Source organism: Microtus ochrogaster, linkage group LG5 (genome assembly GCF_000317375.1).
Source record: "Microtus ochrogaster isolate Prairie Vole_2 linkage group LG5, MicOch1.0, whole genome shotgun sequence".
Taxonomy (NCBI): domain Eukaryota; kingdom Metazoa; phylum Chordata; class Mammalia; order Rodentia; family Cricetidae; genus Microtus; species Microtus ochrogaster.
Window position 1 is genome coordinate 37,168,678 of NC_022031.1, and position 14,552 is coordinate 37,183,229.

The window sequence follows — 14,552 nt, forward strand, 5'->3', positions numbered from 1 at the left end:
AAAAAAAAAAAAAAAAAAAAGACTTATTTGAGCCAGGCACTGTGGCACGTACATAGAATCCAATAATCAGGAATCCAAGGACACCTGTGACTGTATAATTTGAGGCCAGCCTGGGCTATTGGAGATCCTGTCTCAAAAATTCCTAAACAGGGCCAGCCACATGGTTCAGCAGGTAAAGGCACCTGAAACCAAGTCTGATGACCTGAGTTTAGTCCCTGGAACCCACATGCTGGGAGCTGGAGAACCAGCTCCTACAAACGTTCCTTGACCTCTGCATGGATACTGTGGCACAAACACTGAGTTAACATGTCAATACAAACCCACAGCTCATTTTCTGAAGAGTAAACATAGCTCATGCGTCAGTGTTTGCCGAGCGTGCATGAGGTTCCCAATTCAGCCTCAGTGCTGCCCCAAAGCAAAAGCAAGTATTCTAGGAGTAAAGCTTCACCCTGAACGTACACAAAGATGAGAACCTGGCTGCTTCTCTCTCTCCTAGTTACGAAGCAACATCCCCTGTCACCTGGTTGATATCTCTTGCGGATTACCCTGCAGTGCCATGCTACCCTGCGGGATGCACAAATGTCAAAGACTCTGTCACAGAGGAGAATGTCTTGTGGACGAGGCCTGCAAGCAGCCCTGTACCACCCCCAGAGCTAACTGTGGCCACCCATGTATGGCACCCTGCCACCCCAGTTCACCCTGCCCTGTGACAGCTTGTAAAGCCAAGGTAAGTGTTGACTCAGCTACTAGTGAGTCCAGACTTGACCTGCAGTGGTCCCTGTCTGTGCACCCAGAGAAATCATGCAGTCTGCGTGACACTGAAGTGCTGGCGCTATACCCAGCAAACGAGAGATAGGTGGTCCATTACAGTGAGATAGGACAGACAGATAATAGCTAAGTGATGTCTCTGGTGATTAGGACTCTGATGTCATAAAGGAGTAATTATACCTGCATGGAAGGTAAGTGGGAGATTTGGTTTGGTTGAGGGGTCAGGAAGGGCCACCCCAATGAAAGCAGGGGTCGTCTAGACCTTGGTTGGACCTTTGTCAAGTGGGTACCCCGGATTCAGTGTTACAGGCTTCGTTCTAGGTTTGCCCTTTCAGCTGGGAATAAGAGACGTACTTTGCAGACAGGCGCTATGACAGGACACATGTGCCTCCTAGCACGTCCATTGCTATGCCGCCAGTCCACACGTGTGGTAGCTAGAGAAGCCGGCCCTGCTGGTCGCCGTCTGGTGTCATTAGGGAAGGGCTTTAGCAGTGAAGCCTGCCCAAGTCCCCCACCGTTCTCTTGTGGGAAGAGTCACGCCACGCTCACTGATATTTCAGGTAGAGTTACAGTGTGAATGTGGGAGAAGAAGAGAAATGGTGATCTGCGCGGAAGCGTCCGGCACCTATCACAGGTGAGTGCTACAGCTGTCCTCGAAGTTGCTGGGTCCGGTTCAAAGGGAGTCATTTCTTCTCCAGTGCTGGAGACCGAACCCTGGGTCCTGCACATCCTAAGTTGGTAAATGCTCTGCCACTGAGCTATAGCTCCAGCTGTAGGCACTTTGTTGTGAGCTGTTCTTGTTCTCTGTAAGATTTTGCATTTATTATCTGTGTGTATGTACATGTGTGTACACATGGCACAGTGCATACGTGGAAATAAAGGGACATCTTAGGGGAGCTGGTTCTCTCCCTCTGCTGTGTGGGTTCCAGGGATCAAAATGAGATTGTCAGTCCTGGCTGCAAGCACTGTTTGCCTGTTGAACCATCTTGCCAGCGCCTTAGAAAGCTTTTAAAGTAGACTTTTACATCTAAGGCTGGAGAAGTGGCACAGCAGTTAACTTCCAGAGAACCTAAGTCTGGATCCCAGCCTTCTGATCAGGCAGCTCATAAACTGCCTATGACTCCAGCTTCAGGAAATCCAATGCTGTCTCTGTGCTCTTTAGACACCCACACAAACACATGGCACACATGCGCGCCTGTACACACACACACACACACACACACACACACACACACACACACACCATGTATATACAATGATAAAATTTTTTTAAAAATATTTAAGTGCTGCCAGGCAGTAGTGACTCAAGCCTTTAATCCCAGCAGAGGCAGGTAGGTCTTTGTGAGTTCGAAGCCAGCCTGGTCTACAGAGCTAGTTCTAAGATAGCCAGAACTACAGAAAGAAACCCTGTCTCAAAAAAAAACTAAAATAAAAATTTGAGTGCCTTTTCTTGCCTTTAGTTTGTGAAAGCAATACTTTACGTCCTCCTTTCCCACTCTTTCCTCTCTTTCATCTAATTATACCGTGAGATAGAAAGGAAGATGTCTGGAAGTTAGGTAAGGTGCTTTACTGTTGTACCTTTTTTGTGTTGGTGCCACAGCTAAGGTAGTCTGTCTCTCATTACAAGCTTAGGGTTTCAGATTGTTGTGGTAGATATCCTATGGCCTCTGTGGTGCTACAGAGATCTGTGTATAGCGGTGGAGTGTCAAGGAATGGTTGGCTGTGTATATCTCCTAACTAGATGTGAAGACATGCCGTGCTATCTGACTACAGACTTGCATAGATATTTAGTTGGCTATTTGTTGGTTTTGTTTGATGGTTTTTCTTTTTTGAGACTAGATTTTACTTTGTAGCCCTGGCTGGCCTGAACTCACTGTGTAGATCAGGCTGACCTCAAACTTGCAGGGCTCTACCAGCCTCTGCCTCCCAAGGGTCGGGATTAAAGGCATGCGCCACCACGTCTGGCCTGATTGGCTGTTTGAAGAGAGTATTGGGTATTGGCCTGGAAGTTCTGGAGATAGAAAGCTGTGTTAGCGCTTCCCTTCCCGTGAACTGAGGACATGTACCGTAAACATGTCAGTCGTTTACATGTAGTGCTACAGTAAACATGTAATAACAGATGAGCTCCCCGGGGTCACACGGGCTACCTTGTGGTTGATGACCTTTGGAGGAAGCTCTGTGTCCCTAGCATGGGAGGCTTTTATAACCCTGCAATGCCTCTTCTTTCTCCCTATATTTCAGAATAGCTGCTATTTCTATGGCCTCTAAAATAATGGACATGCAGCTGGGAGATTCAGTGGAGATCAGCAAGTTCATTACCAAGAAGGAAGTCCAGCAAGCCAGGTAACTCTGGAAGGGTTGCCTTCTTCCTCCAGTTCCTCAGTTTCTACAGGAATTCACCTGTCTCGGTCCTCCACGGCAGCGTCTCACACACAGTTGGTAGTCCACAGACTGGGGTGTTGGGACCAGCAAAGACCAAACTAGGTTTTCCAGGCCTCACTTCAGTTAGCTGACAGAGAAAGCAGGGGAGACCTAAATTTACCTAGTTCAGCCCACAGAACCAAGATCCAAAGTGGGGACCATATCTAGAAAGGGAAGTGGGGACCAATCGGAAGCCCACGAAGGGCTGCTTGACTCCACCGTGAGGCCTGCTCATCTCCCCTTTAGCCATCTCGGGCTGCTAGTGAAGCCTGAAAATTAGCCTCCTAACTGCTGCAGGCCGTAAGTGAGGGCTACCGTGTTCTCACGTGGTCTACCTGGGCTCTTCCTGGCTGGGAGCTGCGGACCTGGGCCCTGACTGTCTGTCCCATTTGTTTATTAAGGTTGCAGTGTGACGAGGAGTGCTCTGCTCTGGAAAGGAGAAAGTAAGTGGTTTCAAAGCTTGTTGCTTCTTGAGCCCTGTGCGGCTAACGGGGGAGACGGCCCTTCATCACCCGGCACCTTTGCCAACTCTTCACTCTGTCAGCAGAGGAGTGTGCTCATCACAGTTGAATTGTCTAAGACACTAAACCACTCAGGCAATTTCAGCGTGTTCAGAAACACAAGCTGTGTGGTTATTTTGTGACTGGCTAACTTCTTGATCCCAGCAGAGATAAGAGGCTCTAAAACATGTAGAAATATAAGGAAATGGGAAGATAGCTCAGTCTATAATATATTTGCCACATGAGCACAAAGCTGTGGGTTCAGAGCCCTAACACCCAAGTAAGAGCTGGCATGATGACACACACCTGTAACTAGCATGAGAGGCGAACGGAGGCAGGATAGAAGAGAGATGTGGTGCCCTCTTCCTTCACGTAGGCAGACATGCAGGCAGAACACTCATACAACTCATATTCTACATTCTTGGCTCATAATAAGTTTGAGGCCAGCCTGGAATACATGAGACCCTGTCTCAAAAAACAGCGTGTATCAGGGAAGATTTCTGTAGTAGAAAGGGGTGAAAGTTCTTGACTTACATAGGAACATATGCTGAGTTTACTATGGTCTAGGTAAGCTGATGTCCATCTCTTACTTCACCAAACTTGTGGATTAAACTTTATTATAGGTTTGTATGTATAGAAAACAACAAGCAAAGGGGTGTGAGCCCAGGGGTGAAGCTTAGCTGGTAGAACGCTTGCCTAGCGTGCAAGCGGCCCTGGTTTGATCCCTCACCCCACGAACCTATGTGGTGATCTCCGATAGGCAGGCTCACCGTCACCCTTGGTTACGTAGGTATTTTGAGGCCAGCCTGGCCTACCTGCTTCAAAAATAAATAAATTAATAAAACAAAACGAAAAGTGGGATGTTTGGAAGACAGCTCAGTCAGAAAGTGCCGTCTGTCCAAACGTGTGACCCAGGTCTCAAAACCAAGGTGGACAGCATCTGAGGGCCATGCCCAAAGTTGACCTCTGCCCTCCACATACACACATGTGCACAGGCAGTCCCCTTCCCCCCAAACCAGAATGTTTTGGATTCAAATGTCCCTAGGGAGTCTTGAAACAAATCACCTGTAAATAAAAAAAAGGGAGAAATACTGTATATTTTCCCTCTCCTCTTTCCTTTACATTGGCTTCTTTCTCGGTCGTTTTCAGGAGGTTGGCAGAGGCTTTTGACATCAGTGACGATTCTGATCCTTTCAATGTTCGTTCTTCAGCGTCCAAGTTCAGTGACAGTTTGAAAGATGATGCCAGGTATGTAACTGGTTATCCACTTTCCTAGCTGTGGTTTATGAGCGAGCGTTCTGATTAGGATTAAAGACTGTAATTAGTATGCACTTCTTCCATTATTACACCAGATAGCGTTAACATGTATTGCAAGAAATTACATGTTTAGCTGGCTCCTTGAAGAACTGAACTGGTGCTTGAGAGGTGGTCCCCATAGCAGGAGTCTCGGCCTTCCAAGGGCCTCATAGGTTCCAAGACAGGTGTCTGAGCCACCGCCCAGCCCTCTCTTACAGTCATGAGGTCCTTCTCTGGGACAGTAGCGGTTCCATCTCTGGCTCTCTGGTGGCTGTTTCTCCTCCTTTCTGCCTGCTTCTTTCTTTGCTGTGTGCCGTACTCTCTGTTACCTGGCGGGTCCTCACCTCTGCACTTTCCGCCAGCCTTGTCCTCACTCTCCCTAGAGGAGAAGGTGAGTGGAGATGCTCCCAGAAGAGCAAGAACAGCTGGAACTAACCGCTGCTTTCTCGTTTCAGGAAAGACTTAAAGTTTGTCAGTGACGTTGAGAAGGAAATGGAAGCGCTTGTGGAAGCTGTGGATAAGGTGAGTAGACTCGTCCAGCTTAAGTTCAAAAAGATGTTAATAAATACGTTCCAGAAGCATGGTTAGCCTAGAGGGTTGTAGGAAAAGGCTGTGGATTCCTAATGTCCAACCATTCTAACATTCGTGGAGAGCTGGGTTACTTTCACCATTATACGAAAGAGAGCTTTAGTTAAGTGTACATTAAAAATAACCCTTGGCCAGATACGGTGGCACACGCCTTTAATACCAACACTCTGGAAGCAGAGGCAAGCGGATCTCTGTGAGCTTGAGGCCAGCCTGGTCTACCAAGTGAATTCCAGGAGAACCAGGGCTATACAGGGGAACCCTGTCTCAAAAAAAAAACAAAAAAGAAGGCTCAACAGTAATATTTGGGTTAAAAGGTATGCAGGGCCCCTCAGGTGACTGAAAGGTTGCCTATGATAGGAGAGCACATTCTGTTTTCTCAAAGGTGGGCCGGAAACCCTTGTGGGGAGGCTAAAGATGAAGATGGGAGGGGGCGGACTTAGGAGAGTAGGCCCTGATCCTCCAGGGATGTCAAAGTGGTACTCTGCATGGAAAAGTAATTTAGTGAACGGTGTGGTGATGGCATCATTTATCCCACCCCTTAGGAAACAGACAGGTGGATCTCTGAGTTCGGGGTCAGCCCGATCTACATAGCAGGTAGCAGGATAGCCAGGGCTACACAGTGAGGTCCTGTCTCTAAAAGAAAAAAAAGCAATGTGTCAAGAAGCAGCCAGTCCTGCTCTGGTTCCCTCTGCTGTCACCAGGCTCCCACTTCCTTCTAGCCTGAAGAGGAAACTTAATTTGTTCCTTTTCTGTGTAGGAAACCTGAGCAAATGTATTTCTGTGTTTGTGCACCTGTATCTGCGTACTTCACAGCTTGAGTAAACAAACTGTGTGGGAGTTTGGGTTTTTTTTTTTTTTTTTTTTTTTTTTGGTTTTTTCGAGACAGGGTTTCTCTGTGGCTTTGGAGCGAGTTTGGGTTTCTTGTTTAAGTCCTCAGTGTGTCTCTGCATTTCTCGGGAATGCCGCCCCTGGGTTATGGGCCGCTCAGGGAGAAGCACGGCCTCCGTGCCGCTTGTCTCTGCTTGGCCCTGCTCATCTGCCTTCCCGTTGTAGGAGTGTGGCATCCACCATGCTCACACACACAGTAGCAGGCAATCTGAACCACTTTAGTCACGGGCTGACTAGGTGACTTCATGGTAAAAGCACTTGACACACATACACACCTGACAACCTAAGTTTGATCCCCAGCACCCACAATGAAAGGACAGAACCAGCTCCTAAAGTCACCATCTGACCTCCACAAAAAATAGCAATAGTAAAGATTCAAACGGGAAAAAAAGTAAAATTCCGTGACCTTGATTGCCTATGCTCTTGTGGTGGGAGGGGTAAGTCATGAGCATTTTCCGTTTCCAGGGGACGGCGCTAATCAGTGTTTCCTTCTCCCAATCAGGGAAAGAGCAATAAGAAAAGCCACTGCTTCCCCCCCATGAACAGAGACCACCGCCGCATCATCCACGACCTGGCCCAAGTCTATGGCCTGGAGAGCGTGAGCTACGACAGTGAACCAAAGCGCAATGTCGTGGTCACTGCAGTCAGGTGGGTTGACCTCCTGCAGTCTTTGTTACTTCCTCCTCCTGGAGGGGTGGAAGGGAAGTACTTTTCTCCACAACAGTCTTTCACCATTGCCTGAAGATCCAAGCCAGAGAGCAAAGCCCACACCTCACTCCACAGGGCTGCCCTGATCCATTGCAGACGCTAGAGGGGACGTTTCTGCAGGTGGAGATGTGATCAGAAGGCCTGCTCCTCACTTCTTCACCGCTCTGTCTGCTGTTCCTCCCTCTGACCTCCCAGCTCTAATCTTGGCTTGATAGAGACAGAAAGAATGCCAGACTCTGACTCAGTGTTGTCGTTGGAGGAAACGGAGGTGGCAGTGTGAGACAGGACGGACCTAGACTCACCATCTGAACCTAGAGCTATTGAGAGAACGTCACAGTGATAGAAAGTGGATGTGGCATGGGAGGGGGTGGGCAGCAGGTCTGGCAGGGACCTGCTGGGTGGATGGAGGGACAGACTGAATGCAGGTTGACCACCCCTGAGACAGGTGGTGTCTGGGTGTGCTTGCCAGCAGCAGCGCCGCCCGGTCAAGGCCGGTTCTGCTCGTGAGCCCCGCTCTTCAGCTCTCTACTTTACTCCTCTCAGGGGGAAGTCCGTTTGTCCTCCCTCCACGCTGACCAGTGTGCTTGAGAAGGAAACTCAGACGCGGCCTCCACCGCCAATTGCTCATCACCGACACCAGGCAGACAAGTAAGATTCTTCAGCTGCTTCCCAGCAGAACTAGTGTGGGCAGAGGAGCTAGGACGGGTACCTGTTGGGGCTCCGTCTGCCGTCGCTGGCCTCCTTGGGCTTGTGTTTAGAGCGTGAATGTCCACAAAGGTTTTGACTGGGGCCTCAAACACATTTGTTCAAGCCAGCAAAGCCTTAAGAGAAGTCTGACAACCTGACTGGGATCCTGGGACCCACATAAAGGTGGAAGGGGACAGTGAGCTCCGCAGAGATGTCCTCTGGCCTCCGCACACACACTCACAGACTAATAACAGGAAATAAAAGACTAGTCGTTGAATAGTTCTGCAGTGTGTGTTGGCATGGAAGAGGGTTTCTCTGCCTCTCCAGGTAATTTAGAACTGGATGCAGTGACTGCAGATGAAGTGGTGTGGGGGTATCAGTTGGCAGTGACGGAGGCGAGTAGAGACGTTCACTTTGAGGTTTATTTAGTTTTGGAGGGGTAAGCAGCAGTGCCCAAGGAGAAGGTGAATCTGGGGAAGGGGTGCAGACAAGAAGGCTCGGGGCTCCAAAGCCACAGCGCAGCAAAGGTCACATGCATCCTGTGTGACAAACATGAGCGCTGTGGCAAGTTAAAGTGTGGATGGGGCTGGGTAAAGCGACCACACAGCTTAGTTAAAGACAGAGCCAGGCCAGGGGTGGGATGGATCACCACATGGTCTGTGGTGGGTAAGCCTGTGTTTACAGCCCCACCAATTAAGACACTATCATCTTACTATAATATATTTACTATAAGTGTCATTTTCTATTGTTGAAGGGAGAAAATAAAATCATTTGAAAGGCTGGGCAGTGGTGGCACACGCCTTTAATCCCAGCACTCAGGAGGCAGAGGCAGGCAAATCTCTGAGTTCAAAACCAGCCTGGCTGATCTACAGAATGAGTTCCAGGACAGTTAGTCTACACAGAGAAACCCTGTCTCAAAAAAAAAAAAAAAAAATACTTATTTCTATTTAATCTATGTGTTTGCCTTTATATATATGTGTGCACCACATACATGTCTGGTGCCCACAGAGTTCTGAAGAGCATGTTGGACCTTCTGCAACTGGAGTTACAGATGGCTGTGAGCTGCCTTGTGGGTACTGGGAGTTGAACCTGAGTTCTTTGCAAGACCAGCCAGTAGTGCTCCTAACCCTGAGCCATCCTCCAGCCGTGGCTTTCACATTTCGCCCTACCTACATCTCTAGGGTTTGAATGATCTTTATGATAAAAATGCTATTTTGATGTAAAGAAAAAGGCAGGAATCTGCCCTATCTCCAGAGGTGCCCAGCCTCGCCCCTGGAGCCAAGGGAGATGACTGAAAGTTACTCTGGAGCCCACAGGTCCCTCTTCCACTGCGGCCTTCCACACAGTGCCCTGGAAGCGGGAGCCTCCGCTGTGGTTCCTGCACAGAGGCTCACACAGGCGACCAGGGCAGTTTACAAGGTCATCGTCGGAATCGCAACCCTTGGTGCTCCTGTGGGCTGGACAGGCACAGCCTCAGCCCCAGGCAGCCTAGATTTGAGTCAGCAGGGTCTGTGCTTCCGGATAGACAATGGTCCTTTGATGTTTGGATTAGGTTTGGTTTTTTGAGACAGGGTCCTGTATAGCCCTGATTGGTCTCAAACCCACTATAGCCAAGGATAACTTTGAGTTCCTGATCCTCCTGCCTCCACCTCCCAGGTGCTGAGGTCACAGGTAAGTAGTTGTTTGGAAAACGTGGAGCCACAATTGAATTCATTTCCACTCATACACAGCCATGGGGAGCCATTAGCCTGCTGGGGTACTGTAAAGATTATAGAATCTTTACCCCCTTGCAGGATTCTTTGTTTGTTTGTTTTGCCTGATTGTTTTCTATATAAAACTTTATTATGGAAGTTTTTTAGAGCAGAAAAAATAATGTAATAAACACCACTAGGCTATTGGCCGACTTCAGCACACACTGATACGTGGGTTCCTGCTGTCTTCCCAGCTGATCCGGGGCTTTCTGAAGACTTAGGAAGAGACTGACTGCTCTTCGCTTACTTTACAGGAATCCTGGGAGCAGTAGTTTACAGAAGATAACTAAGGAGCCAGTGATCGACTACTTTGATGTCCAGGACTGAGAAGACACATATTTAGACGAAAGAGTGATTCTGTGTAGTGGAGACTCATTTGCCAGCAGATTAATCATGCTCATTCCTCCTGCGTGGCAGAACCCCCTTGTCTACTCCTGCCCCAAGTATCTCACTGTGGCCAGATCTCTGGCTGTGTGGCCACTGGATTTTTAATCATGTGATCGAAGAGGCTCCTCACCCCATCACTGTGACTACTAAGAGGGTTGGGGAGTATCATATTTTATTTGGATAAACCAGAATTTTTTCCCAAGCTGACTTTGTGGCACCTAGCCGTAATTCTAGTTGTTACCATTGTTCACCTGGTGGGTGTGGAAAGACGCGTGAAGTACTGACCCTTGGTAAACCATTTCTGGAATCATATGTCTCCATAGACTGGGCAGGTTATAGAATTCCATTTCTCAAGTCCTGGCATCTTCCACCACATCACCAAGCCTACCCAGGGGCAGTAATTGTCCCCCACAATGGTAAGAACTGAGCAAGCTCTTCTGCCATGTTCACACTGTGGGCCGATGAACTACCTACTCACTGTAGCCCTGAGTCCTCTCTGATCGATAAAGATGCTCACACAGACAGCTGTCCTGTGTTGGTTTTTCCTAGGCCTTCAGAAGCCACACTGTCTCTGCCTATGTCTGAGCTCTGACCTGCTGTCTGACTATTGAGAAAAGTGTGTGGACAGTCCAGAGCTCATACCTAGCAGCCGCCTCTCCTGTTTCCTTTAGCGACCCATCCTCATCGCAGGCTGGACTCTTTTTTTTATTTTTTTGGTTTTCAAGACAGGGTTTTTCTGTGTAGCCCTGGCTGTCCTGGAATTCACTCTGTGTAGACCAGGCTGGCCGCAAACTCACAGAGATCCACCTGCCTCTGCCTCTGCCTCCCGAGTACTGGGATTAAAGGCCTGTGCCAACACCGCCTGGGTTCTTTTCACTTTAAAATAAGCTTGAGACACAAAAACTTGGAACCATAAAACAAGGCACTTAATTTTTATTTTATTTTGTTTTTTTGAGGCAGAATCTCACTAAGTTGCTTAAGCCCATTCAGGTCTTAAACTCTCAGCCTTCCTTGCTTGGTCTTCTGAGTGCTGGGATTATAGGTCTCTAACGTTCAGCTGAGAGACACTTAATTTTTTTTTAATTATCTATTTTATTGGTGTTTTCGCCTATATGTATATCTGTGTGAGGGTCCTGGATCTTGGAGTTACAGTAACCTGCCATGTGGTTGCTGGGAATTGAACCCGGGTCATCTAGAAGAGCAATCAGTGCTCTTAACCACTGAGCCATCCCTCCAGCCCCAAGGCACTTACTTAATTTTACAGGAAAAACCTGCTGCTCTTTGGCCCTAACCCCAGGCTCTGTTGGAAGGCGCGAGGAATATCAGGATGCACAGGTGACTGGAGAGAGGTGGTAGGAAACAGCGTAGCCTACCTGTGCCCTCTCATCCAACAGGAAGTGCCACTGTTGTCCAGGGGATGGTGCATGGTCTCAGCAAAGCAGGAGGGACAAATCTGACCAGATTCTAGGCCTGCTGCTGGGTGGACGGGGGCTCTTCCCGCTTGACCTGGGTTGTGGGGACTAAAGGGATCGCAGCCTGGTGCATCGGATGCAGAGTCCATGAACGTGACATCGCTAACCAAGTAGCGAGCGATGCCTGTTGGGCCTCTATGCCTGGTGCCAGCCTCATGCTGGGGCTGGAGAGGAAAGCCGGTGCCGGGGCTTGAGGCTGACAGGATGTTTGTGAGTCATGGAAGCCATGGACAAGCCCTAAGCAGGGTAGCAAGGCTGCGTTTATGATCTGTATCAGAAGCCCACAGATGTTTTCCGTAGAGACCAGAGTAAGTATTTTAAAAATTATAAAATTTATTATTAAAAGGAACTTGCAAATAAAAATATAACACCAAAGTTGTCCAGATCCAAAGTATGCAGAATCCAGTGAGCAACTCAGCTGGAATAGGCATTGGAACAGACGTTGTGGGGCTTCACATTAAACTTTTGCACTTTTTGTTTTGCTTTTCTGGTTTCTCTAGACAGTTTCTCTGTGTAGCCCTGGCTGTCCTGGAGCTGGCTCTGTAGACCAGGCTAGCCTCCAATTCAGAGATCCACTTGCCTCTGGCTCCCAAGTGCTGGGATTAAAGGTGTACACCGCCACCACCTGGGTCCAAATCATGACTTTTGCATAGTAGAAAATGTTCTGACTTCCCAAGCCATTTGAAAACCGAAAGGAAAAAAATCTGGATTTGGTCATGGACTTGGTTTGTCTCCCTGACCTCGAGCAGAAGGGAACCGTGGGTACCAGCACAGCCGTCATCTCTCGACTCCCAGCCCCCATGCCTTTATCAGATGTTCTTTACGGGCTAGCACTTTCCAGAGACTGAAGTTTTTGTTTTTGTTTTTTGTTTTTCAAGACGGGGTTTCTCTGTGGCTTTAGAGCCCGTCCTGGAACTAGCTCTGTAGACCAGGCTGGTCTCGAACTCACAGAGATCCGCCTGCCTCTGCCTCCCGAGTGCTGGGATTAAAGGCGTGCGCCACCATCGCCCGGCCAGAGACTGAATTCTTATCTCAGTAATTCTGTATCATGTCTAGCATGCTGGCTTCTTTCAACCTTAGGGCCGTCCCTATGGTGTGTGCATGACTAGAGATGAAAAGCCTTCCAGACTGCACCCACAGCAAGAGGAAGTTCTGCTTCTCACACATTGCCACCTCAGCATGCATTTTAAAACCCAGGGCTCCCCCAAAGGAGAGCCACTCTGACCCCTCAGCTAACAAAGGCCAAGCCTGGAAGAAACAGACTCCCTGGGATCATGGTGTGTGCCACATGAGGCCTGGTGTACTGGTCAGGAGGAGGCTAACTTCCCAAGAAAATGAGCAGTGACCCTAGCAGCTTCCACGTGGAGAACTCACAGATCCTTCCCAGTGGTCCAGCATGTTCTCTGGTGTACAGACGTGGGTACCGAGAGCCTGACCAAACATCAAGGGAGCCCTGTTCCTGCCTCAGCGTGCTCTGACCCAGACAGTTGCTATAGTGGGCATCGGTTCTGCATCCCTCTGGTGGAGCGATGGTCCCTGGGCATGTGCTGTGCAGACTGTACCCTCCCAGGAGGGCGATGACTCTTGCCCGTGTACTGCTCCAAGACATCGTGAGGGCAGTAGTAGACAGGTCCAGGGAGATGGGACATCTCCATATGCCAGAGGGCAGCAGAACAAGGAAGCCTCCAGCCCAGACCTGGACACTCTCAGCAGGCAGTGTGGGGGAGGGGAGGAAGTGGCCTTGGCAAGGGCAGGAGCTTTCAGTGAACCCACTTTCCTCTCCGCTGTGCCCAGCACATGAGTCTAGGAATTCTGTGTCCCGGCTATCCATACTTTCCCAGGAGCCTTTTCTACCGGTGGATAACAGCTAACCACCAGATCCAGCACAGCCACCACCTTCATCATTCCTCCAAGCCCCAGGGAGTATGTTAGCTCGCTTTCCCAAAATCACTCATAAACTGAGATTCTCACTAGGTCTCCTGTGTCCTCGCCACAAAACAGAGGCAGCTTCTTTGGAGTCCTTAGGGGCTGGCTGGGGCAGGGTGGCCCAACAGATCAATCAAGTGGGCACAGAGATAGACCACATCTCCCAACAAGCTGAATCTCTCAGAAGACAGGACTTTTTCCATGGTGGCCACTAGAGTGCAGTGTAGAACCCTAAACCAGAGGGTAGGCGTACTTACAGGCATCAGAAAGGCACTGTAGTTCAAACCTTTTAGTTAGTAACAGTTGCAAAGTTACAAGCCTTTTTCTTGCGGGGAGGGGTGGGGTTTTTTTGGCTTGGTTGTTTTGTTTTGAGACAGAGTTTCTCTTTGTAGCTCTAGCTGTCCTGGAACTCACAACTTTCTCTGTAGATCAAGCTGGCCTCAAACTCAAGAACTCCACCTGCCTCTGCCTCTGAATGCTAGGATTAAAGGCGTGCGCCACCACCACCACCACCACCACCACCACCTGGCCTTGTTTTTTTCTTTTATGTCATACTTTCACGTTTTCTTCCCCCTCTGTTTATTGATACAAACTGTAGACACGGGGCAAACAGGCTTCTCAGATACGGGAAGAATATCTTTTCCAGGCAGCAGGAACAGCCACAGCAAGGTCCCTGCTGTGGTACCCTTCTATAAACTGTGGAGCCAGTACCAGGGAATAGCAGGTACCCAGAAGTTAGCAGAGGGAATCTGATAGCGGCAGGCCTTGCTGGTCAATGGAAAACTTTGGGCAGAAAAAACGTGTAAGATCTAGCACAATTTTTACAAAGGATCCAGGCCTAGACCAAGGGCACTATTGCTCTTCCAGACAACCCAAATTTAGTCTCCAGCACTGAAATCAGGAAACTTACAACCTCCAGCTCCAGAAGGAGCCTGTGCCTCTGGCTTCCACAGGTGTGTATACCACCCACATACAAAAATACCTTAAAATAATAAGCAAGGGATCCCACCCCTGTATTAAGATTAGACTGTAAGGTTGAGCATCTTAAAGAAGCTGTCACCCGGGGCTGGAGAGATGGCTCAGAGGTTAAGAGCATTGCCTGCTCTACCAAAGGTCCTGAGTTCAATTCCCAGCAACCACATGGTGGCTCACAACCATCT

General features: G+C 48.9%; 1 protein-coding gene across 1 annotated transcript in view; it reads left to right on the plus strand.

Annotated features, from left to right (window-relative positions):
- Positions 1 to 10,566, plus strand: part of Nfx1 (nuclear transcription factor, X-box binding 1) — a 56,634-nt gene extending 46,068 nt beyond the window's left edge. The window contains exons 16-24 of the mRNA XM_005361997.2: positions 497 to 727; positions 1,329 to 1,402; positions 3,010 to 3,111; positions 3,591 to 3,632; positions 4,839 to 4,937; positions 5,441 to 5,507; positions 6,964 to 7,109; positions 7,713 to 7,817; positions 9,862 to 10,566. Coding sequence (XP_005362054.1) covers positions 497 to 727; positions 1,329 to 1,402; positions 3,010 to 3,111; positions 3,591 to 3,632; positions 4,839 to 4,937; positions 5,441 to 5,507; positions 6,964 to 7,109; positions 7,713 to 7,817; positions 9,862 to 9,934 — 939 coding nt within the window. The 3' untranslated portion in view covers positions 9,935 to 10,566. The remainder of the gene's footprint in view (positions 1 to 496; positions 728 to 1,328; positions 1,403 to 3,009; positions 3,112 to 3,590; positions 3,633 to 4,838; positions 4,938 to 5,440; positions 5,508 to 6,963; positions 7,110 to 7,712; positions 7,818 to 9,861) is intronic.
- Positions 10,567 to 14,552: the final 3,986 nt, after the last annotated feature.